Source organism: Juglans regia, chromosome 13 (genome assembly GCF_001411555.2).
Source record: "Juglans regia cultivar Chandler chromosome 13, Walnut 2.0, whole genome shotgun sequence".
Taxonomy (NCBI): domain Eukaryota; kingdom Viridiplantae; phylum Streptophyta; class Magnoliopsida; order Fagales; family Juglandaceae; genus Juglans; species Juglans regia.
The window spans coordinates 35,759,302-35,784,406 of NC_049913.1; the positions used below are offsets into that span (position 1 = coordinate 35,759,302).

At 33.3% G+C, this 25,105-nt stretch overlaps 2 protein-coding genes across 2 annotated transcripts; one reads left to right on the plus strand and one right to left on the minus strand.

The window, feature by feature from the left end:
- Positions 1-6,349: 6,349 nt before the first annotated feature.
- LOC108984655 (serine hydroxymethyltransferase 7-like) lies at positions 6,350-13,110 on the plus strand. Its single transcript, XM_018956682.2, has 4 exons — positions 6,350-7,692; positions 10,234-10,639; positions 11,770-11,871; positions 12,474-13,110. The coding sequence occupies exons 1-4, from the start codon at positions 6,682-6,684 to the stop codon at positions 12,695-12,697; spliced, it is 1,743 nt and encodes a 580-aa protein (XP_018812227.2). The 5' UTR covers positions 6,350-6,681; the 3' UTR covers positions 12,698-13,110.
- A 1,886-nt stretch (positions 13,111-14,996) lies between these two features.
- LOC108984658 lies at positions 14,997-16,689 on the minus strand. The gene is made up of 2 exons (XM_018956686.2): positions 15,811-16,689; positions 14,997-15,712 (listed from the first exon to the last, which is right to left on the minus strand). The coding sequence occupies exons 1-2, from the start codon at positions 16,165-16,167 to the stop codon at positions 15,092-15,094; spliced, it is 978 nt and encodes a 325-aa protein (XP_018812231.1). The 5' UTR covers positions 16,168-16,689; the 3' UTR covers positions 14,997-15,091.
- Positions 16,690-25,105: the final 8,416 nt, after the last annotated feature.

Below are 25,105 nucleotides of genomic sequence, written 5' to 3' on the forward strand. Positions count from 1 at the left end.
GATCCCTATCCAACATGCACCCCATCCCATGGTGGAAAACGGCTACTGGAGAACACTGATCTGGAACCAACCCACGGCGTTTGTTTGGCCCAAGAAGATCGGAGAAATGGCGTGGCCCGCCTGCGCGTCCTTTGTTTCGGCCTGGGCAAATCTAAGTCGCCTGGAAAAGGTGGGCGTGGACAGGTGATGAGAGAGCGAGGCGCAATGGAGGAGGGCACGACAGGGGAAGAGGGGCAACCGCCTGTGCAGTGGTGGAGGTGGGTGATAGAGTGCTCGTGCTCGTGCAAGAGAGATAGTGGTCGTGGTGGAGACGAGCAAGCCAGACGATGGAGGGGCAACTCGAAGTCGGTGGAGGGGCAATTCGAAGTCGGCGGAGGAGATAAGTGGTAGCTAAGGCGTCGGGGGAGGGGACCACAGGTGAAAACAATGCAGGAGAAAGCAGCAGAAGAAAAAAATAAAAATAAAAAATAAAAAGTAAGAAGAATGGGGGCAGCGGGAGAGGAATGAGATGTAGCCCTAAGGGCAGTGTTTTTTCTTCAGTGTTTTATTTTCCGTGTATTTTTTGGTTTTGGTGTTTTATTTTTCTTAATAATAAAAAGAAATAGGCTATTGGACTTGGTGTCCATTGCAACAGAGTCTCGTTCCTTCCTTGTGAGGAATCGAAGAGATAGTAATCCTCCTTTTGGAGATGATGAAAACAGTACTTCTCTTCTTTGGAAGAGGGGGTGTTTAATTCTGTTTTATAGAGCGCTCATCTCTGTTAAGAGAGAGTTTTTTATAAGTTAAGACAATGTCTGTCATAAAGAAATTTGTGTATGGGGGTGCTCCAGAGCATATGCATTAGTTTGACTTGTAGTCTGAATTTTTTCATGTATTGATAAGTCACAACTATAACTTTGATTCATTGAATAAAATGAAGTATATTTCTAAAAAAAAAAACTCTCCCTTGACCCCGACAAGCCCCAATTTAAAAACATGGTATCACAAGAGATATGGTGAATTTATTTTTTTAGAGGCAAGAGATATAGTGAATTAAGTAATCACATTGTGATTTCACATACTACAAATGAAAATATAATAATATATGTAAAGATACGATTTGATTATAAATCATTTTCCACAACCAATAGAAAATAAACAAATAAAATATTAATGAAGAATAAAATCTTCATTTTCAACTCCAATGTAATGGTTCTACTTTGTTGTATGAAAGCTTTTGGAATACTAGGCAATGTAGGCATGGTTTTCAATAGCTGTTTGGCTTTTGTTTGTCTCCTTTCCCTTTGAAATTCGCGTGCAACACCGATAAACAAAAAATAAAAATAAAAAATAAATTAAGTGTTTATATCTTTTAATTATTTAATATTATTCAATAAAATCGCTCAAATAAAACCTCTATTCAAATTAAAAGAAAAAAAAAATTCTTGGTCTCAATAGTTTCAAACTCCAAGCTCTCAAGATATAAGTTTTTTAAATTCTATCTCTTTTAAACTAATATAATTTTATATAATACGTTATATTTATTTTATAATAAAAATAATTTTATAATCTAAAATATAATATTAAATTACATCTTTATATATAATTATTTTTTGGCTAGAACGTATTTTTTTTAAAAAAAAATGGGACTTATTATTATTATTATTAATTTTTGAAAAAAACAAAGAGCAGCATATGGCTAGGATTATAAATGAATCAGTCTGTTCGATAGCTCGCTCGGTTAAATTTGAATCGAACTCAACTCGTGAAAAAAAAAACTCGTTCATGAAATCAAATACCCGCTCGATTTGTAAATGACACATATTCGACAAAATTCGACTCGACTCGAGTAAAGCTCGTTAAGGCTCACTCATTTATGCTCAAGTCGACTTGCTAGCTCGACTCGATTAAAACTCATTCATATATTGATAAATATATACATACACATATGTATGTATACATATATATTTATACTAGCTAATAATATAAGCATACCACTTTTATAATTAAATATATAATATGTAATCTAATTATTTATATCTATATAATGAATTATACTTCATAGGTATATTTTATAATTTGTATAATAATTAGTCAATAAAATTTAATAATTTCATATACTAGTACATATGTGAGAACTATATATGAAATAGATATATGCTATCATATATTAAATGTATGTATTAATAATATATGTAGGTATGTAATATATATTTTTATTTTGAATAAATATCAACTAGTTAGTTATTAATTATTTATAAATTTTTTAAAATTTTATAAATCAATATAGGTTTTACTTGTTAGTTGTATAAATTAAATATTAGATCTTTTTTTTATTTAATTTATTAATTATTAAATATTATTCAAAAAATAAAAAAAATAAACAATTCAAGCTTGAGGTCGAGCTCGGCTCGACTCGACTCGAACTTGTTTGTGGGACGAGCTCGAATTGAGAGTTTGGCTTATTGAGTCGAGCTCGAGCAAAGAATAAAAAAAAAATCTCAAGTTTAGATTCGAGTATTTTGAGTTGAGTCGAGCTCGACAAGCCAAAAGACCGGCTCGGCTCGGCTCGGCTCGATTACAGCCTAATATGGCCCATTTTTCAGAAATGGAACATCAACATAAGGGAAGACTGAGCTCTGAAATTTCCACAAAAGAGAAGACCGAGCTCTTCTTCGTTCACACGCTATACCCCCGCTCATCTATCCTAGCAAATACGCCAACATTAAGGAATTTAATACATTAATTTCTCTTTTTTTTTTCTCAAATTTAGACTGGGGAAATTTTCTACATTTCTTCTATAAAAGTAATATTTGTAATACATGACAAACATATGTTTTTTTTTTAAAAAAAAAAATTTAAGTTGAAAAAATGTCAAGTCCTACTTCATTAAAAAAACAGGCACTTCAGTATTTAAGAGATGCACGATAATTTTTTAAATGAATTAGAGAAAAATTGTGTCATACTACAAAGCTATTGTAATTCATTTTACATAGTGTCACAATAATAGTATCAGTTTATCAGAGATTTTTATAATATATATTCCTAAGTGCTTTTCCAATTTCTTTTTATAATAATAACAACCATATATGTGAAATTTGGTATTCAATACAAAAAAAATATAAGCTAGTGTTTTTTACGAAGTGGTTGTAGGGCTTGTTCTCAAATTTCCATAATCCTATTTATTTATATATATATATATATATAAATATATTCCTAAATGAATATATTGTCTGGGAAAAAAAAGATTTGACCCCTATCAAAACAAAATGCATCTTCTCTTATAAATAGTGAAAATTGTCCAAAATTTAGGAAAAGAAAAAAAAGGAGTTGACGTGTAATGTTGAATGATTTTCCTATATGTGTTCACCAAATCTTTTAATTTTCGATTCCAAAAAAGGCAATGAATTATAAATCTAATCCATTTAACCTTCTCGAATAAGAAGATTTGGGATATTATTGGCTGAGTAGTATTAGATATAAGTTTTGAATATACAAATTTCATGTAGAATCTTTGTAAAAAAATGAGTTCCAATAAAAAAGAATAAGTTTTTTTTACACATTTTCAATGTGATATCTACTTTTTTTCTACAAATAGATAGAAGAGATTCGGATCGCGCGAAGGTTATTTATTTATAACTTATATAAATTTTTTATCTTAGAGAACTGCTATAGACATAAAGAAATTATATAAAAGTAAACTTATAAATTAGTATAGCTTCATGAGATCCTTTATATATATTTTACAATAAAAATAATTTTACAATATGATATACAACATCAAGACACGTCAATTTGTAAATTTATTTTTGTATATATTTTTTTTGTAACTAAAGTATTTTCTCTTCTTTTGTTGGTTTGACACTTCAACTCTCCTTTAGGTTCAACAACCGCGAACATAGAATAAGGAATGATAAAAACATGATAGAACAGAACACATAATCATGTTGGGCTTTCATGGTATTTGTCAAAATATAATATAATATAATAGAAAGATACGATATGATTATGGGTCATTTTCCATAATCAATAAAGAAAAAACGAAAAATTAAAATATTATCAGGGAATAAAATCTTGACTTTTAACTCCAATGTAAACCTATAACAAGGCTCTTCAACTTGCATCAAGTTTTGGACTATGCATCATTTTGAATATATAGCTTTGTATTTTACGTCTTCTCTTTTCCTTTTATAATTTTGGGTGCATTGGCATGTTAGGAGATGTTTGGATTCAAAGATGACTTGAGATGACTTGAGATGACTTGAGATAGATTGTGAATAGTAATGAGATGAATTGTGAATAGTAGTGAGATTTATGAGTTAAAGTTACTGAATAGTAAAGAATAGTAGTGAGATGAGTTAAGATAAGCTGAGATAACTTGCGAATCCAAACAAGCCCTAAATCTCACTTCGCATTAACATTGGTTTCATCAAAATTATTTTTTAAATTTGATGAAAAATATACGTTTTTTATAAATCCAAAACCTCTATAGCTATAATCCTACGTTGGATTAGTTAAAATAATAAAATAATATTATTTTTTAATAATAATATTTTTAATTTTTTCTTTCATATTTTACAATTACATTAACTATATGTTAATTAATAATAATATTTATTCATTCACATATTTCAAAACTGAACACAACAATAAAAATGAAAGGACGTTCGAAGGAAGTGAAAATTATGGAAAATGAAAATTGAAAAGTAATGGATAAATTTTACAACAAAATATTACTTTTGAAAATGAACAGGACATTTTCAAATTTGAAGATATACTTCAAATTATTATAGCTCATAGTTTAAGCTTTTACTTGTTGAAGAAGTTAATGTAGATCATTTTATCTACATTTCTTCAAATTTTGAAGATGCAATGCTAGTGCTCTAAGCTGGTCCTTCATCCGAATAGGGATCATGTCCTCATCTCCCATTTTTTTTCCTTAAAAAAGAAAATCAATTTTTATCCTAAAAATACTATTTTATTATGTAGTAATGTTATTATTTAGAATAATACTATTATTGATATTTTATTCTTTTTATCCTTAAATCATAAGTAAACCACTCAAATGAAAGGCTGCCAACATATCAGCTATTATGATATGAAATAGTGAATAATAATATTATCCATTCTTCATCTTAATTTTATTGTCTTTAAATACTAATACCGGTGGATGAAAATAATAAATAAAAACAAAATCTCATATAATAAGTGATCTTAGATGTATCACACCATCATACATTATGAATTTGAATTCGTTAGAGTTTTTAATCTAATTTTTAGGCAAGAAGAGAGACACATAAAATGAATTTATAATATCTATAATTATTTGAGATTTATCTTTATCTCATTATATATAATGTGATATTTTATCTTTTTTTTTTTTTTTTAAATATAAGAATAATATTAAATACAGTTGTAGAGTATATTAGTACTGCATAATCTTTTTAAAAAAGAGTATAGTCTATTATTAAAAAATTTAATATATTTTTTTATATATATTCCAAATATTATTTATGAAAGATGTAAAAAGTGGTTGTCTTTCCTAATCTTCTTTCATACAGAGCACTCTCATTGGAATGACTAAATTAAAGTACATTTTTTATGAATGTAAGATGAATTTAACTTTTAACTATTCCATTTTTATAAATCTCCACATTGGAATAGCCATTTTTTCATTATATGACAATAAAATAATATAAGATGAATTTAATTTTGACTATTCACATCAAATTTCCAAATTGAATTATCTATTTATTCATTATATAGTAATGAGTAATTAATAATTTAGAAATTTTTTTAATTTTTTTAATTATAAATTTATTTTATTTTATCATATTTTACTATTTATAATATTATATATTAATTTGTAATTGTATTCTAATTATATTTTTTCAATTGTCATTTAAAATAGAGAGATAAATAATTAATATTAAAAGGAGAGAGAAATAAATAATATAAAAAGGATTTGATGAATGAATAGTATATTCTAAATTTGAAAATTAGTTTGGATATTACTGTAACTATATTCTAAAATGGAATATAGCTAATTCAATGTGAGCAATTTATTGACCTAATAGTTGAATTTAACTTTTAACTAATCCAATAAGAATGATCTAATCAAACGAAGAGTAGATGGCCCAATTTTCAGACGTAGACCGGTAAGACAAGTCCATTGTACGAAATTTTCGCACAGGCTCCGAATGAATCTAGACCACATTCCATCCAGGTGGACGAACCAGCCTTTCCCACAGCCGCAGAATTCGTCCACGTATGCTTAACCGGAACATAAACCCCACGCTACCGGCTATCCCCGGTTGCCTAAACCGGGCCCCCTCCTCCCACAAAAATAGGCAGTGGGCTCATAATCAGAACCATATTCATCGTCTCCCATTCCCCTTTCCTTCTGCTTTCCTTATTTCCTATCTCATTCGTCATCCCCTTCTTCCGATTCAGAAAAAGAAAAAGAAAGAAAAATCCTTCGATTTTAAGGTTGACGGTTTTAGGGTTTTTGAAATTTCATGGAAACCTCCGCTCCAGCAGAAACGTCTCGCAGATCGTCGTTCCGTCAGTTTCACTGCCGCTGCTTCAGGCGTTGTTGTCACTGTTTCTGTTGCTGCTACACCTATCCGTAGGAGGAGGGCTCGGATTTTTCGCATTTTTCCTTGAGCAAGTTGAGCATTTTTTTTTAGGTTTATAGGGTTTATGGATTTGCCGCATGCTCAACCGGGCCTCTATCTGGGGTTCAATACACATTCATCGCCTGTTTCAAGAACCTCTAAGGTGGACAGCCCGATTTCGCTTCAAATCGATTCGAGGCTTTGCAATTCGTTGAACCCGGTTCCGCCCGTTCCGCTACAGCTGCTCGAGCGGAAGGAAGAGAAAATTGAGCTTGAAAATGGGGATGACCAAAGTGAAGATGAGAAATTCAGCATTCTGGGGCACTCTGTGTGTTTGAAGAGGCCAAGAGATGGCCAATCGTTGGTCTGTACAAACCCTCCAAAGCGTGTTGTGGACGAACCGGGGTTCGAGGCGAGGCGAGCTGCTGTGCGGGCCTGGGGAAACCAGCCGCTAGGGGTGGCGGACCCGGAGATCCACGCGATTATGGAAAAGGAGAAGCAGAGACAGTTCAAAGGGATCGAACTGATCGCTTCGGAGAATTTCGTGTGCCGGGCTGTGATGGAAGCTCTGGGCAGTCACTTGACTAACAAGTACTCGGAGGGAATGCCCGGAGCCAGATATTATACCGGCAACCAGCATATTGATCAGATTGAATTTCTCTGTTGCCAGCGCGCATTGGCGGCGTTTAGTCTTGACTCCGAGAAGTGGGGTGTGAATGTTCAGCCATACTCTTGTACCTCCGCAAATTTCGCGGTTTACACTGGTCTTTTGCTTCCCAACGATCGGATCATGGGTTTGGATTCGCCATCCGGAGGGCATTTGAGTCACGGGTACTATACTACGAGCGGGAAGAAGGTCTCCGCTGCTTCGATATTCTTTGAGAGTCTCCCTTATAAAGTGAACCCACAAACGGGTTACATTGATTACGAAAAGCTGGAGGAGAAGGCACTTGATTTTCGCCCCAAGATACTTATTTGCGGTGGGAGTTCGTACCCGAGGGAGTGGGATTATGCAAGGTTTAGGCAGATTGCGGATAAATGTGGAGCGGTGTTGATGTGTGACATGGCTCATATTAGCGGTCTCGTGGCAGCTAAGGTTTAAGCTTCTTCTGGTCATTTTATTCTTGATTTGGAAATTTAAATTCAATTTTAATATATATTTCTGAAATCTAATTTTAATATTGATCGACCTTTTAATACTTATGTTTTTTATTTGGTGCGTTTTAAAGTGCATTCTTACTTTATATACAAGTCGATGTGGATCATTATGAGCTAGCTTTGATTTAGTTACATCATTGGTACAAGGAAATGCTTTTCCTTGTGGTCTGAGGGGCATCTTGATTCTTTCACGAGTATACTTATAGTCATAGGAGTAGTGCAGTCCAAAGTGCTCATAGTTGTTTGTCATATACTCGATATTTACATGATGATCCAAAGTCCTCATAGTTGTTTGTCATACAAAATTTTATTCTTTCACGAGTGTACTTATAGTCATAGGAGTAGTGCAGTCCAAAGTCCTCATAGTTGTTTTTCATATTACACCGGTCAAATACTACAACATGCTGCTTTCTAAGGTGTCTAAAGTGAGTATCTTCCCTAACACTATGATCCAGATAAAGAAAGCCACACATAAAGGGGTCTTATTCTGCTAGGTTTTTTTCCAAGAGAAAGAAGATCCATCAAAGGACGACAAACATCTAGAGTGTTATCCAACTTTTAACACTTCTTGCTTGGAGGGAACCCAACATAGTTTGTCAACCTGGGGAAGGCCCAAGCCACATCTATACCCATACTCCAAAAAACCAGTCATGTTCACAATGGCCTCGCCCTTGGAATTATTATAAAGCGTTTGAACTTCTTCCTCTAAACAATGTAGGATCTCATCCATCACCTCTCTCTATACACAATTTGGGTACACCTCACCAACCCAGCTTAAATGGGTGGAGTTCAAACTCTCAAAAAATGAAGTATGAGTATCCATCTCCTTCTCATTTACTGCTCTGATAAAAATCAAACCCATCGATGAGAGCCATTTGAGATCTATAAATGGCTTGCCCTTGAAGCTTCCTTGAAGTGAGTAAAACTGAAATTTTCTGAACAAGCTGCCTTAAGGGTCTTTGTACCACATCACACCACACCACACCATGTGAAAACCTTATCCTCGAACCATCTCCATCACAAATATAGCAAAGTGGGAAAATCCTGTAACCTCTTTAGATGTTTATCCAAAGTACAACCCAAAATATCTCATTAACTTCCCCAGAACACCATCTGTCCCATGGACAACCATATTTTGCGGCCCCCACTAGCATCCAAAGACTCTCACTCTCGGAAGTGTACCTCTATAACCACTTCCCTAAAAGGGCTTGATTGAATATAATTAAGTTTTGGATCCCCAAACCTCCCTTAAAAGTACACGTTTGACTTGCTTTTAGGTTATTCTATCTAAATAGATTTATTTGGAGTCAGTTTTTATTCTTATTGTAGAAAACTGAAATATCAGTTTTTTGGATTTTCCCAATAATTTGTTTGTTGAGATGTTTTGAAAGTTTTGGCAGGAGATTTATTTTATTCCATAAGTTGTTGCAAAAGTTGGAAGAGTATAAATAAAATAAGTTGTATAGCCAAGTTGAGAAGGCAGTCTTCTCAAATTGAAATGCTTTTTTCAAAACTGTGCAAGAGGAAGTATCTCTTGTGGAAATAAGGACCTGCATCCTCTGTGCAGCTTCATCTCAAGGCTAGAAACTTCAGGATGCAGAACTCTTTTATGATCAATTTCTCTCCTAGACAAATTATCTTTGGCAATATAACTTCATGAGATCAATTTCACCATGATTAACAGTTACTGCCTGGTTGCCATGATAAAACCGATGTTGATGGATATTATAGAAGTCAATTGGGAAGTCAGATTGATCTCATCGATATTACTGATAAAAAAAAGGATTGATCTCATTGATATTTATAGGCTTGTATGAGTATCGAAGTCTAGTTGATGTGGCTGGCTCTTTCTTTAAAATATTGTTTCTACACCATGCAAATCATCCATCAAACTTTGTCAAAGCCAAGAACCCCAAAGTAATTCACTTGTCATAAATATGACATCATATTTTACTAACAATCTAAGATATTAAACAGATTGAGGATTGCATACAAGAGAAATCAAAGTAAAAGAAAAATAATAATAGAAGTATTTTCTATGAAAAGTGGGTGCTCTTCTTTTGCCCATATATCCACTGTTTTCCACCATTGATATTTAAGTAAAAAATCAGAGATACAGAGACATTTAACTCCATCAACTTAAACCAATTCAAAAGATGTCAATATATGCGTTTTATTGATTTATTTTAATGGTTTGATATAAATGAAGATGGACGAGTTCCCGTTCAAATTGTTTGACCTTCAATTTATTTATTTATTTTTATCAATAAGTAAATTTTATTAATGGAAATAGGCGTAGCCCAAGTACCCTGGGACATATACAAGTGGTTTCAAATGTTAGACCTTCAGTTATGATGAGTTCAAATTATTTTCTTTGGCATCTAGTGTGCAGTTTGTATATTTTCTTCGTACAATCACATATCTATCTAAAAATAATCCAAATTTTTTTACCATAACTTTTCTATATTGTTTACCACAGGAATGTTCAAGTCCATTCGAGTACTGTGATATTGTTACCTCAACAACTCACAAAAGTCTCAGGGGCCCTAGGGGAGGTATTATTTTTTACAGGAGAGGTACAAAATCAAGAAAACAGGATTTGAACCTTAGTCATGAAGATGGTAGTAATCATTATGATTTCGAGGAAAGGTTAAACTTCACCGTGTTTGCATCATTACAAGGGGGTCCTCACAATAATCACATTGCTGCTCTTGCCATTGCTTTAAAACATGTAGCTACTCCGGAGTATAAAACCTATATGCAACAGGTGAAGAAAAATGCTCAGGCATTAGGATCTGCTTTGCTGAGAAGAAAATGCAAGCTGGTAACTGGGGGTACTGACAATCATTTGTTGCTCTGGGATCTTACTGCTCTAGGCTTGACAGGTATTCTGATTTTACCTGCTCAATTTCCATGAAAAAAAGAGAAAGAAACGAAAAATAGATTGGAAAGGATAAACTCTGCTGTATTTTACTTATACTTATCTTTTTTTGGTACTACATTAGTTGCACCCATCTTGATTCTAAGATTAGAACTTCACTAAAAATGTTTTTGTTAATGAGCTTTTATCGTTGTTTATGCTAATAAGCTTTGTTTTTGGTATCAAGCTATCATGAAGTTTCTGGTTGTGGTTTACATTCCTAACTTTTTTCTTGTTTTCCCCCCTTCAATTAGCACAATTTGTTATGTTTACGGACTGGCAGAGTAATCTCATAGGCATACAATTGTTGTTATACATGTTGTCCAGAACAAGTTTGTGGCAGTTACTTTTATACCTTTTCATGAGAAGTTACTTTATATTTTTAAAATAATTGCTTCTTGTTCCTCCTTTCTCATCATGTTGGTCCATTTAGCTGTGGAAGGAGATGAAAATTATGAATTTAAAGACGAAGATGAATATATCATAGTACTTTAATTGCAAACCATCTGATTGTAATGGTGCATTGATGGTAAATATTGTGGAAGTTGGTGTCTATTGTTGATTTGGTTTAGGTTTAGGTCGACTGCCTATGAAATTCAGTCCAAATATTTTGTATGATTTATGTTGACAGTCAAAAGATTTTAGTAGCGTATGATCTGCAAATGTTTAAAAGCCAGCTGCATGCTCCTCAGGCCATGTTGTTTGGCTCTGAAGGCATATTTTTCGGGAATCTAAGGATTGGTTACATACCTGTATGAAAAGTATACGTTTTGTTGACATATTGACAATATACGAGAAATTACGCATCTGTGATAGTGATAGCAGAGACTGATGAAAAAGAAACTATTTTCCCTTGAGAAGTGTACAAGGTGGGGAAAAAACCCACAAGCAAATGAAAAGTTTCAATATATTGTATGCTTATATAAAAAAAAAAGTTTCAATATCTTGTAGGTACATATTGTTTAGCTTTTTGGCTTTTGTGGTACAATTTTAATTGTTAGCTTTTTCTTTTTGTTTGCTAGGGTAAAAGTGTATAAACTACCTGCTTAAATATGCACTGCATGTTCTCATCTTTTCCCCAAAATGTGTTTTTAGGCAAGAATTATGAGAAGGTCTGTGAGATGTGTCACATCTCTGTCAACAAAAGTGCTATATTTGGTGATAATGGTGCTATTTCACCTGGAGGCGTAAGAATTGGTGAGTAATCTGGTCATATTGAATAGCCAAGTAGGCTTAGAAAACATGTAATGTACGCTTGTTCCCTGCCTTTTTAATTTATCATGTATAACCTAATAAACTTCTATTGCAGTTGTGCTCTAGCTAAAATGCCACTGCCTTTCCCTTGTAAGAAATGGGATGGAGGGTGAAGTTGTAGTTTCAAGACCCATTATGTAACTTTAAAATAAAGAAAAGAAAACCTTCCACTTCTTTGTTTAGTATTGTTAGAGGATATAGTTTAAATAACTAAATCCTCATTACCTATCACCTTAAACTTTTGGGATAATTAGTGATTTAACATGGTATCCAAAATTTTAATGTAATCTTTTTTAAATCATCATCTACTAATGTTTTGTTGGCATGCTGCTCTCTCCGTGGGTGTCCTGTGGAAGTATTTCTTGAAGCTTTCTGTATATGCACACTATCTTACCATTTTCTGAATTAGAACGTGGCAAATAATACAAGTATCTTAACCTGCAGACTTTGTTTCTTTACTGAAATTGCTAGATAATGCGTATATCTGTTGTTGCCTGCTGAATGTTCTGATATACTTTCTTACTTTTTTTGTTATTCTTATTCAGGTACTCCTGCCATGACATCAAGAGGTTGTTTAGAGGCTGATTTTGAGACAATTGCAGAGTTTCTACTCAGGGCAGCTCAGATTACATGTATCTTGCAGAGGGAACATGGAAAATTACATAGAGATTTTCTCAAGGGTCTGCTGAACAATAGAGATGTTGTTGAGCTCCAAAATCGAGTTGAGGAATTTGCTTCCCAGTTTGCAATGCCAGGATTTGACATTTGAAAATGTGAAAGAGGCAAGGCTGCCTGCATCAGTAAAATCATCATTCTGTGCTTCTGGGCCTCACCTATCACTCCACATGGTAACCCATCCATTTTCACCCAACCCCTCCAGTAAATTACGCCCGAAAGAAAGTCGACATTTAGATTATGTTTCCCAAAAGTTTTACAAGCATCACTCACCTAGTCCCTGACTGACTTCTTTTGTGAAATTGTAAAATTTATACCAAAAAAAGCCTGTCCCTTTGTTTTCCTGATATATTTGTGAAGGCATTATCAAAGTTGTCAAAAGTTTTAGTGGTCTGTAGTCAATATTTTTTATTGAATACATGTGTAATTACAGAACTGGGGTAGATTCGGACAGTTTCTGTTTGAAATGAGTTATACATGAAAAATATGAGAATGTTTCCATTTGAACTTGCTCTTGACTGGAACTGCCATTCAGATTTTCCGGTTTATGTGTCTACTGAAGCTGTTTTATTTTCAGTACTGAAAGCTGTTATTGGTTCTGATTTTGAAAATCTAACCTATTTCATCGTGGTTGGTTTTGCTATTAATCTTGACCAACCTGCATCATCCATGGTTTGTATCTTGTGGTTATTGAGTTTTGTCGAGTCAGGAAAACCAGAATTATTTCAGTGATATATCTTTTATTTTTTTCTTATTTATTTGTTAAGAGCATCGATGATGATATAATCTGGTGATGGGTGTAAAACAACATGGGGTGCTGTTTTAAGGGGAAATGGACGTGCCCAAGACGTTACACCAATTTTGGTTTGTTAGAACAGAAGTCTGCTTGCTACCTGACGAGTGTAAGCCCAGCCCCTTTTCTTCCTTTTAATTTAATGAGTTTTACTCATTTGTGTTTTGTCCTTTATGCTCTTCTCTTTGGCATTATTATATGATTTTGTTGTTTACCCAATACTCAAATGGAACTCCTTGAGGGAGGCAAGGCATGAATTTCCGGCAAGGGACAAAAAGCATGAGATACGGTTAGAATTGAGAAAGTGACCCTCTTGAAATTTTATGTTGAGCATTTTAATATCCCCAAAAAAGGGGAAGAAATTTTTCAGCAGAATAGAATACAGACAATTTGTCTGTGTGAGATAGAGAGAGAGAGATGTCAGGAAGAGGAAGCTTTCATCATCGACTCCATTGCTTTCAAAGCAAACAGAATCAGACAAAAGCTTCACAAGAGCAAAAAGAAGCTGCTGCTTTTGAAATTAAAGCAGCCCAAGGAATCTCACAGTCGCCCCTCCCCCCTCCTCCTTACAGTCCTAAGCCTCCCTTTTCATCATTCTCTCACACCTTGAATCATTAGCCACCCCCTCTATAACAACTATACAGCACTATGCCACTACTACCTATATTGAAAGCAAATGCAAAACCAAGATCGAAAATCACTTCCCAAAATATTTTCTTTTTTCTTTCTTTATTTAATAATATAACCATAATCTAACAGCTCATAAAACATTAAACAATTTAAAATGAGTGGGAATATTGCTGTTTTGTCTTCCCTGTGGGGATCATCAGAAGCTTCTATTCTTTCTTTTAACCCAATTTTTAAATGGTGGTGGTGGTGGTTTGGTGTTAGAAGTAAAGGAACTTGGCTCTGCTATATGAAGTTTTTTTATTTATTTTTTAAATGCTTAAAATTTTATTCTCGGGTTCTTGTTTGAAGTCATTACATTCCAATTCAAGAAGCTTCCTCTTTGGGTTTGGTTTGAAAGAAAAAAGCCATCTCCAAAGCTTCAACTGTAGTAACTGTAACAACTGCAAAACCACGAGAGAAGAAAAGAACCCAAAAAGAAGAAACAAATAATAATATTAGAAGAAGAATAAACAAAAAGAGGGAGAGGAGAGAAAGACTTTAGAGGCAAAGGGACAACAATCCCTATCCTCTCCCAACGACTGCTTGCTTCTTCTATTTGTAATATATATAAATATATTATAGATGGATTTCCCAGTTATATTAATTAATTTATTAATTCTCAGTAATTTTTTATTATTTAAATAGTTAATCGAATGATTGGTTTTGATTCAAAGATGAGATGATGGTTTCATATAAAAGATGAAAATTAAAAAAAAAATATTATTAGAATATTATTTTTTAATATTATTATTATTTTAAAATTTAAAAAAGTTGATTGATATTTAAAAAAATTGAATTATTTATTATATTTTATGTAAAAAATTGAGAAGGTTGTAATAATGAAATCGAAATTTTTTTTGAATCGAAACGTAACCTTATTAACCAATGTGATGAAAAATGGAAAAAAAAAAAAAAAACAAAACACCAACAGTAAGTAAGAGTGGTATTTTGCAATTTCCAATTTCCATACAACCAACCCATTCATCCACATTTTTTGAGTTTTCTACAGAAACTCTCTCCCTGACTCTACCTAAGACTGCAAAAGTCCAAAAGCTTCTTCCTGCCTTCAACAATTTCATCAAAGAAATCATCAAGCTGCCCAACAATGTTGTCAGCACCAGATCTCAACGACCCAAAACATCCTCTCAAATTCTCCACTCTCTCCCTAATTCCAACCTCTGTTTCCGACTCCACCACCTGTGACTGCGACGACGAACCGCCCCTCCTCTCCAATTCCCCTCTCAGCTCCTCCATCGCCACCTTCGATCTCCGGAACTCGTACAGCAGAATCCCAGGCCTCCCGCCCATCTGGTTGATCTCCGCCGCTACCCTCTGTTGCAGCCTCGCCGTCGATATCATGAACCCCGATCCGAAGCACAAGCACCCCTCGTATCCTCCCCGGAGAGAATTCGACTCGGGCCAGCAGTACACCAATCCGCATAGCAAGATCATGAGCAGCAGCGAGCTCACGTTCCTCATTGCGTAGAGAACTCCCCTGAAACCGTTGAACCCGTTTAGCTTCGACTCGATGGAGACCTTCTCGTCGAACCGCAACGACAGCGGTTGGATTCTTGTTTCCATTAAGGCTCTGTTCTCTTCCTCCAATCCCAGAGCTTCTCTGCGGCACCCAGAGATCGTGCGAATGACCTGTTTGAAGAATCCGATCAAAGAAAAATGAAAATTCCTTCTTTTTCTAAACAATCCGACCCAAATAAATTGAAAAGATTGGTGATTTTGTGATGGACCTGGCGAGTAAGTTGTGGGCTTAGATGACGATGATTGTCGAGGGAAGAAGTTATGTTGAGGCCGGCAGAGTAGTAGTTTTCCATACCGGATATGCCAGACTTGAGGACATGGCAGACTTCCCAGAGCTTGGAGCTCTCGTCCATGTACTCATCGAGCCACTTCTCACCCACAGGCAAATGGAGCTTCTGGACGAGGAGTGTCAGCTGGGAGTGGAAGGATCGGAGAAGTGAAAGTACCCTTTGAAGGAATTGGATCGACATGAAATTGTTGGAGAGGTAGACGCGCTCGAGATCATCGATCCCACGCGTGAGGAAGGAGTAGAACCCATTGACAGAGTTGGTAGAAGAAGGATCCATTTTGTGGTGGGGAAAGACGAAAAAAAGGGAAAAAAAGGGGGAGGGGATGGTAGAAGTGAGAGAGGAAGGGAGGGGAGGAATAAAAAAGGTTACAAAGAGAGGTATATAAATTGTGAATGGAAAGCATAAGGCAGTAGGAGAAACAATAGAAAGAACTGGGAGGGAGGGAATATCTTAGAAGAAGCAGCTCAGGTTTCTAAGGTTGAAAAGGATTGTTGGGAGCAATGATGGGTGTTTCCTATAGAGGGGAATGGATGATTGGTAATATGCCATTTTCATTATTTAATGGGCAGAAAGAAAAAGGAAAAATAAACACACACACACACATAAATAAAGCCTCAGATTTTTCTTATAAAAAAAGAAAGATGAAAATTTTAGTTCAGAGGAGAAGAAGATCAGACACTGAGTAAGACCATGACCATGAGCCAAGACCATGACCTCCCCTTCCAATTCCTTCCTTTTTCTCCACCCATTTGAAGTACAGAGGGGGAGAGAGAGAGAGAGAGGGGCAAGTGGTATGCTATTAATATATTTGGCAAAGTTCTATATATGATGCTAGATTGAGGTTATGTTATGGGGTTACAAAAAGTTTGACCGGATTGACTGGGGTTATGCTTCTGATACCAATACCTTCTTATTCTTCCCAATTAGATTTACGACTAATGCTTTTGATTTGAGTGCATTTTGGCTTCTTCTTCCCTCTTTTTCTTCCTCGAGCAACTGACTTTGCTCCTTTACTTCCCCTCCATTCTATTGAAATTTGTGGTTTTGTTTCTCCTAGATATGTCTTGGTTTATTGATTTTTTCAAAAAGGGGAGAATTTGGAATGATGAGGTTCCTTGTATGTGTTTTGTAACCTTGTACTATGCATTATCAGTCTTTTTAGGCCACATTTTCACGATTTTATCACTCTTTTCTAGGACTAATTGGATTTGATCTTCATACCTTTTTAGCCCTGTGCATTGAATACGACTCAACCCAACTAGTTGTATATAATTTTATCCCGGCCGTCCCTTTGCCATTCTTATAGAGCGGCTGCGATTAGTGTCCCGATCGAGTATATATGTTTCATTTGTCAAATGGGTTTGCAATGTTCGATTGGATTTAGTTATTTGGACGGCAATGCAATGATTCAAGGTGTTGATATTGTCTTCCTTCATTCTCTTAACGATAAATATAAATTTTTCTCCCCTTTGATATTATTCATCGAATCGGTCGCGGGATAGATACTTAACAAAAGGGTGTAGACTATTGCGTACGAAACACAAAGAAAAAATTATATTAGAAGTCTTTTCTATTTATTGTGAATTTCTTGTTATTTATTAGAGTACTTTTTATATGGCTAGGGTTGTTGAGGGGGGACCATCAAATCTTAAATTGCTAATGGCTTGGTGCTAATGCAACAATTTACTCTTTGTTTTTTAAACTTTAGTCGGGTGCTCGTGGGTTTTCGTAGAATGGGACACTTAAGAGCATGTTGGTCTTTTAAGATTTCGTTGGAAAGTGAAGAAAGAGCCAAGTACCATTATTTTAGGGCATTGATATGGGCACCCTCATTGCTTTACACAGCCCCAGCAGCCCCCCCCATATTATAAGGTAGCCCATTCTCCAACTAATATGGGTATGCCCCACTGTTCCTTCCCATATCTTATAATCTTTTTAGCAATTTGTGTAAGTGGCAACCCTTGTTCAATAATCTCTTTAGAACCTATTAAAATCATGTTGGAGAGATCATATAATATAATAATATTAGATTTGGACTAGTCTCTAAACTTGATTTTCATAATTACATTTAAAAGAAACAAGTTTGAAATTATCACATTGATTTTTAAATTTAAACCCCAATTCTTCTATCGATCTTAGCGATCTTGTGACTATTCAATGCATATCAGATAGGTTGATTGCATTTGCATATTCAATCACTCTTCTCTTCCTTAAGAAAAATGAAAATATTTTTGAGTTTGGACCTATATATGAATGATGAGTTTAGATTGGAATAAAAGTATCCCTATTTCACTTGAAATAGATAGTATTTATTTAGTGGTGTAAAACATAGCGTATTTTATTCATATCACTTATAAATAGATACAATCCATTTCAACCATTTCACTTGAAATGGATGGTATCCTTATCGCATTGGATTATGGTTCAATTTAATTGATAATTGACTTAGATTTTGTACAAAGTCTCTATCTCAATCTTAATACCAAGTAAAAAGAAAAAAAAAAAGAATCTTGGAACAGTTGAAATATATTTCATGTGATAGGTAGGGATCAATCTTTTATAAATATCCTAAGATGACTGGTTAAGATAATACATAACAATGACATGTCATTACCAAATAATTGATGCCAACTATTGTCAATATTAAGCTTTGAAGAACCAGTCTTTCCATCCAATGTTTTTCCAAATGGCACACAGTATTATATATTAAAGATGTTTTGTTTGTTTGTTGGTTTATTTTTCTTGGCTTGTTTGTTTGTTTGTTAGTTAGTTGCAATTGAATTATACACCTATCAAACACCTCCATTGCATTTGAATTGATTGGCAAAGGACAACAATACAACTCAGCTAGCACTTGATCAGGATTTCTCTATTCTTGTTCTAAAAATATGAACTAGCTACTTCCTATCTTGCATGCTTTGGAACTGGAGCCGGACACTTATCTCATAACATCACACGAGAGGCACGTGTCCCACTTCTAACTGGTCCAATTTCAATCCAAGCAAGATTGCTCCTAAACTTTCTAACAAATAGGTATGTAACCGGTCCGCCCCGACCGGAGATTTTGGTCCATCCTTTTTCCGGATCAATTATCCCTAAAGACAGGACTGGACCATTAGTTATCGGTCCAATTAGTCCAATTCGATCCATATGAGTTAAGAATATCTTTTTCTCTCTTCTATTTTTGGTAGATAAACTAATACAAAAAATTAATTAATTGGTAAAATCAAAATTAAGTGAGCTCTTTAATATAGATTATGTAACTAACTCATTAAAAAAATAATTCATTATAATTATATTTATGACTAACTTAGTACTTTAGTAGAGTATGTATCTACATATATTAATTATCATATGATTTATCGTATGATATATTAGTTAATTGATAGCATATATTAATTTACATTTTATATGGTCAATAGTGATAGATTAGAGAAAATTACACAATTAACTTATACAACTACTATATAAATAATATATTATATATATAAAATATTTAAAAACATTTATATGTAAGTGATTCGGACGGTTTCGGTCCGGTTCAGTCCAAAAAATCCACACTCCGTAACGGGACCAAAAACTGAATTTTAGAGGCACCATGGATTGAGACCAAGCTGTAGGGGTGAATTGGGTCCAGTCCAGTCAGGACAAAAAAAGTTTCACCCCTACTAACAAATAAATCAGAAAAATCAAGTTTAGTGTATGGTATATGAATGATGAGCAGAATTTTTCAATAAATCAACTTGTTTAGAAGCTAAACTTTCCCTGCTAAATTGGGATAGTCATCTAGTACTCTAGGATCTGATTTGTGGTAGGACGGGTGCTGAAGGTTATACATTACACAAAGAAACAAAGGGTTTTAGCTCAAAAGGGTTACAGTGAAAAATGAAAAATCATGAGTGTACACAAAAAAATGGCTTCCCTCATGTGGGTCCAATGGTGGTATGGGATTAAAAGAATTGGACGGCTAAGATTTGGCTGGCAACATCACTTTCATCCATCCATCCATCATGTTATTACCACCCTGTATATGAAGTCTTTGAAGGAGAATGTTTCATTTTCTCCTTAAATATATTGGTACTCTTAGATGTATACAACTGGGTGGTCCAGAGCCTCCAAATAATTGAAAATGATATAAAGGAATAATTGTTTACATTGAAATTCAAATGAGATTAAGAGAATAGAAGGAAAGGAAGAAAGGATAAGGAAGCATGCATTCGGGAAAGAAAAAAGAAAAAAAAAAGAAAGAATATATCTATATATATATATATAAATACGAGTTATTCTATTATCAAATCCGTGTATAGAGTACACTATTCACATCATTTAAATGGTAAAATTTGATTCGTAAAATTCAAATTTAAAATCTATATTTTGAATAATATTACCAGATATACTCTAAACATTGACTTAAAAATGATATATATATATATATATATATATATATATATATGTATGCAATGAGTTAGGGTTGTGATCATATGCCTAAACTTGACAAGTTGCTTATGCTATTAATTCAGAAATAAATTGGGGTGTTGCAGGGACCACTGACACTTCTTTTCATTCTTCGATCGTGTTGATGTTTGATGATAAAGATAAAAAGGGATTCGGTCTTAATTCGAAAATGCACGATAAATGGGGGCCAGACATGCCATGCATGCACTATCTCAACCCAATCTTAGGTTCTAGCTGATGATGATCATAGAGAATGGGATCATCAGCACTCCACCTTTGCATTAATTTTACGTACAAACTTCAAATTGCCAGTGAATTGGTTCAAATCGGAATCAAAACTCTTTTATTCAAACCATCAAACCTTAAATAGTTAAATTGATATGACACTCTTTAAGAATTGAATATATATAAAGAGAAATTATATATATATTTGTAGTTTTAGAGTGTGTAAATCCCGTGCACTCATTTTTTTAAAGAAAGTGTGCGGGACTTGCATACCTTAACACTGTATCTAGCATTACTCATATATAAATCAATTAAATAACAGTGATTGTGATCTTTTTCGAGCAATCTAGTCACGCCCCCAGTACACAATGCATTGCTAACTGTCGAGTAATCTAGACTCGATCATTTTATATCACCAAGATAAATACAAATAATTAAAAAAAGACAGAGAGCTACATAATATTGTTTTTTTACCTTTAAAATTTTAAACTGTATAATAATTATTGATCAAGTAACCTTTCAAACTATTTTAAAACTTAAATTATCAAATGGAGCAAAGTTTCAGGTTAAAAAAAATTATTATATATGTTATAGATTAGTTGGAATATTGGTCTTTATTGATTTTTTTTTCATGTATATTATTTAAATATGGAATTAGAATCATGTCATACGTACGTAGAGTCTACACCTAGAAGTTACAGGAATCATTCAAACTGGGAAAAATAAAAGTCTAAATTGGTTGCAAATTAAATAGTTGAACACCGGCCATGATTCATATATGTCTTTATCAGAGGAATTAAGATGCTCCACTTCTCATAGACACTGGCAATTAAGTCAAGTTCCTGTTTGGAGACAAGGAAAAGGAGAGAAAATTAAAGTTTGGTAAAAGTGTTAACGTACCTATGCATTCTAGGACAAGTGTCGAGCAATAAACTAAACAATTGTAGATTAATCATAATCTAAAACTTCTAAAGCAGGTTTTTTTTTTGGTCTGGGCCACCTAAATAGTCGTAGATTCTGGACACATTTTAATTATCTATATTCTAAGTGAAAACAAAATAAAAATCAAGCAACCAGCTATATATATATATATATATATATATATATATATATATATATATGTGCAGTCAGAGAATGGCCTGGTTAATTATATATAATTTATTAAAAAAGAAAAAGAAAAGAATTAATCACTTTTTTTTTAATGATCATCATCATTATATTCATTTAAATGATATGTTCAGTTGGTATAAAGTTTGTGGAGGGTCATACATTGCTTATTTTACTTGATTACTATACACCAAAGTTTTTTGTAGATGGTTGAAGAAGATCGACCTTCTATATGATTAAAGGAATCCCTCATCATCTTATATTATTGATCATGATATAGGCCGATTTTCTATTAATTTAATGGATCATATAAAATTCTCATGGATACTATTTATATATTCATGAATTTACAAACATCTATCAACATCGATCTTTTCATTTCTTATTCATGAATTTACAGAGCATAATTTTATTTATTTAATTAAATTATAAGAAATATGTGTTTAATTCCGTTGGCTAAGTTACAATTCATGTGGTCCATTAATAAATAAAATATAAGAAAACCATGCAAAATAAAAACATCTTTTTCTCTATTTAATTTAAGGGGTGCTAATTAAGCATAATCAACTCATTTGAAATGCATTAATTTTATTTTATATACCTTCTTATTAGAAAGTTAAGAATTAGAATAATTCTTTTCATCAGTCATTATTCCATACCTCACACTCTATGAAAAAAATTCCACACCTAATAAAAAAAAACCGTTAGGTATGGAGTGAATAATGACTAATGTAGAGCAAAATCCTAAAAATTAATATGACTTAATACAATAAATTAGATTATGAAACTATTTTATAGTAAATTCAATCTAATATATATAGCATTAAATCACGTCAATTTACAATTTTTTTTTTTCCGTAAGATCACTTTGTAGACCTAACACTTATTGTGTTTGGATGTTGAAGTGAGTTGAGTTGAGTTGAGTTGAGATGATAAAATATTGTTAGAATATTATTTTTTAATATTATTATTATTTTGAGATTTGAAAAAATTGAATTGTTTATTATATTTTGTATTGAGATTTGAAAAAGTTGTAATGATGAGTTGAGATGAGTTGAGAGTATTTGAGAAACCAAACGAAGCCTAATGTTTGGTGTATATTTTCCATAATAAGTGGTGTATATTTTCCATAATAATATTTCTCACGCACATTAATGTTTGCCTCCTTAATTCCCTTTTCTTTAGTGCATGTGAATATTGCTATTGAATAACAATATATATAATTATCTGTCGGCATGAAAGATTCGTTCACCATATTGCTCATATGATATTTTAAAATTATCTTATAAATTAAATCATGAGATGTTAAAACATTGGAAAAAAAATATATATATATTTTTCAGTCAATCCACCAAATCACAAAGTACACTTAGAGATAAGAGAGAGAGAGAGAGAGAGTGAAGGGAAGGTCAACCAATGAGGCTATATATGCTTATAAAGTCCATATATATATATATATATAAATATAGGGTCTATGCTCAATAATCCCTCCCCCTATTAACCTTTGTTTGACTAAGAACTGATGGAGAAAGGCAAAGGAATTGGCTTGGCTTTTTAGGTCGATCAAATAGCTAGCTAGCTAGCTAGGCAATACCCAGTACTTCTGGATTCCTCCTTAATTCCCACTGTCACCTTTTTCTCCTCCCGGCCTAGGGCTATAGCTAAAAGAGTGGGCCGGGCACCTTCCTTCCGATTCACTATAGAGCTACATAACTTCTTATATTCTATATATTATATTTTTTAAAAATTTTTAATATTTTTTTAAAATTTTTTTTGAATTTATTTTTTTTAAATTAAATTAATTTTTTATTTTTTTATTTATATATTAAATATTTAATAAAATAAAAAAATTAAAAAAATATAATATGTGAAGATTATGTAGAATTTTTGTTGTTGAACATAACATGAATTTTGGCAAAACCATGATCTAATTAAACATTTATGGTAAATGCATGAAAAAAGCGTAAGATCATCAGGCTGGGCTGGGCTTGGCTAGCTAGTGCTTTTTAGCTAGCTTAGGCTTTTAGATGCTGAAATGATGGATGTCTAAAGGGATCTTTACAATTCCCTTTTTCATGATTATGATTTTGATCTTTATTTACTCTATCTTCTGTTCCCTTCCTTCCTTCCTTCCTTCCTTCTTCTTTTTCAGCTTCCCTTTTCTACGCTCCTGATCTAATCCCATGCATACATTCTCCACATTAATTCTTTATGATTAAGATCAGAGAGTCATAAAATGTAAATTTTTAGGATTTTTTTTTTTTTTTGGAATTGAGAGAGTTTTCCAACTCATCTTATCTCATAATTATTATAACTATTCTAAATTTTTACTTAAAATATAATAAATAATTCTAACTTTTTCAAATCTCAAAATAAAAATAATATTAAAAAATATTATTTTAATAATATTTTATTCAACTTTCAACCTTCATTTCGTTTCAACTCATCTCAACTACTTTAATATTGTAATTAGATTCTCTTACCAATAACATGAGTTTCAACGTTAAATAATATTATATGAGAAATTTACAAGAAATTCTTATCCCTTTGATCATCTCCTCTCCTTCTCCCATTTTTTTCTCTAGTCTTTCTTTTATCCTTTTCCAGTTCGTTGGCCTTTTTTAAAAAAAAAAAAAAAAATTAATAGCTTTCATGAGCACATGATCTCAATTAAGCCACCACATGATGTCAGCACATATATACTGTGCATGATCTTCGTACCACAGCTCATCACCCACCTAAATCTAGTCATGACCCCTTTCCAATCATGTGAGTTACATGTACACGCAGTCACATGAATGCGTACCTGCATCTCACAACATGCATCATCTTTTTCTAAAAGTAATGCTATATTCATTTTTTATTTTTTCTATATATATTTCTTTGTAACACATGCACAAAACTCTCTCTCTCTCTCTCGCTCTCTCTCCACCACGTTCGTACGAATGGTTAATTGTGCCTAGCTAGTCGATTTTGCTATCGATCGATCATCGGTCCTTTACAACAAACAATATTAACCAAAATCTTGGGGAAATGCATGCATGGCTTTGATCTTAAGCTTGCATGCCTTGATCCGGCCACTTTCTTTCAAAGCCTTTAACTGGGAAATATTTGATTCTGGAGTTTTCCATTGAAACCAAGAGGAAAAGGTAAAGAAAAGAAGAGAAAATTTGGTGTTTAGCTAGGGCAGAGTACTATAACCTCAGCACCATGCATGCATGCATGCATGTTGATGTTCGACGTTAGTGGCCAGGAACATTGAATGTTACAAAATTAATGGTTGGTGTCTGATCAAATATTGCAGGTGGAGAATCTGGAGATCGATCATGCATGTGTATATATATAGATCGATAGGAAATATATGAATTTGACAAATGACACGTACGTTCTTTGATCCTGACCATGCATCAACCACCCTTGCCCCAAG

Coding starts and splice junctions, on each gene's coding strand:
- LOC108984655 (XM_018956682.2), top strand. CDS start 6,682: ATGGATTTGCCGCATGCTCAACCGGGCCTCTATCTGGGGTTCAATACA. Junction 7,693..10,233: donor GCGGTCTCGTGGCAGCTAAG/GTTTAAGCTTCT, acceptor TGTTTACCACAG/GAATGTTCAAGTCCATTCGA. Junction 11,872..12,473: donor ACCTGGAGGCGTAAGAATTG/GTGAGTAATCTG, acceptor ATTCTTATTCAG/GTACTCCTGCCATGACATCA.
- LOC108984658 (XM_018956686.2), bottom strand. CDS start 16,167: ATGGATCCTTCTTCTACCAACTCTGTCAATGGGTTCTACTCCTTCCTC. Junction 15,713..15,810: donor GCCCACAACTTACTCGCCAG/GTCCATCACAAA, acceptor TTCTTCAAACAG/GTCATTCGCACGATCTCTGG.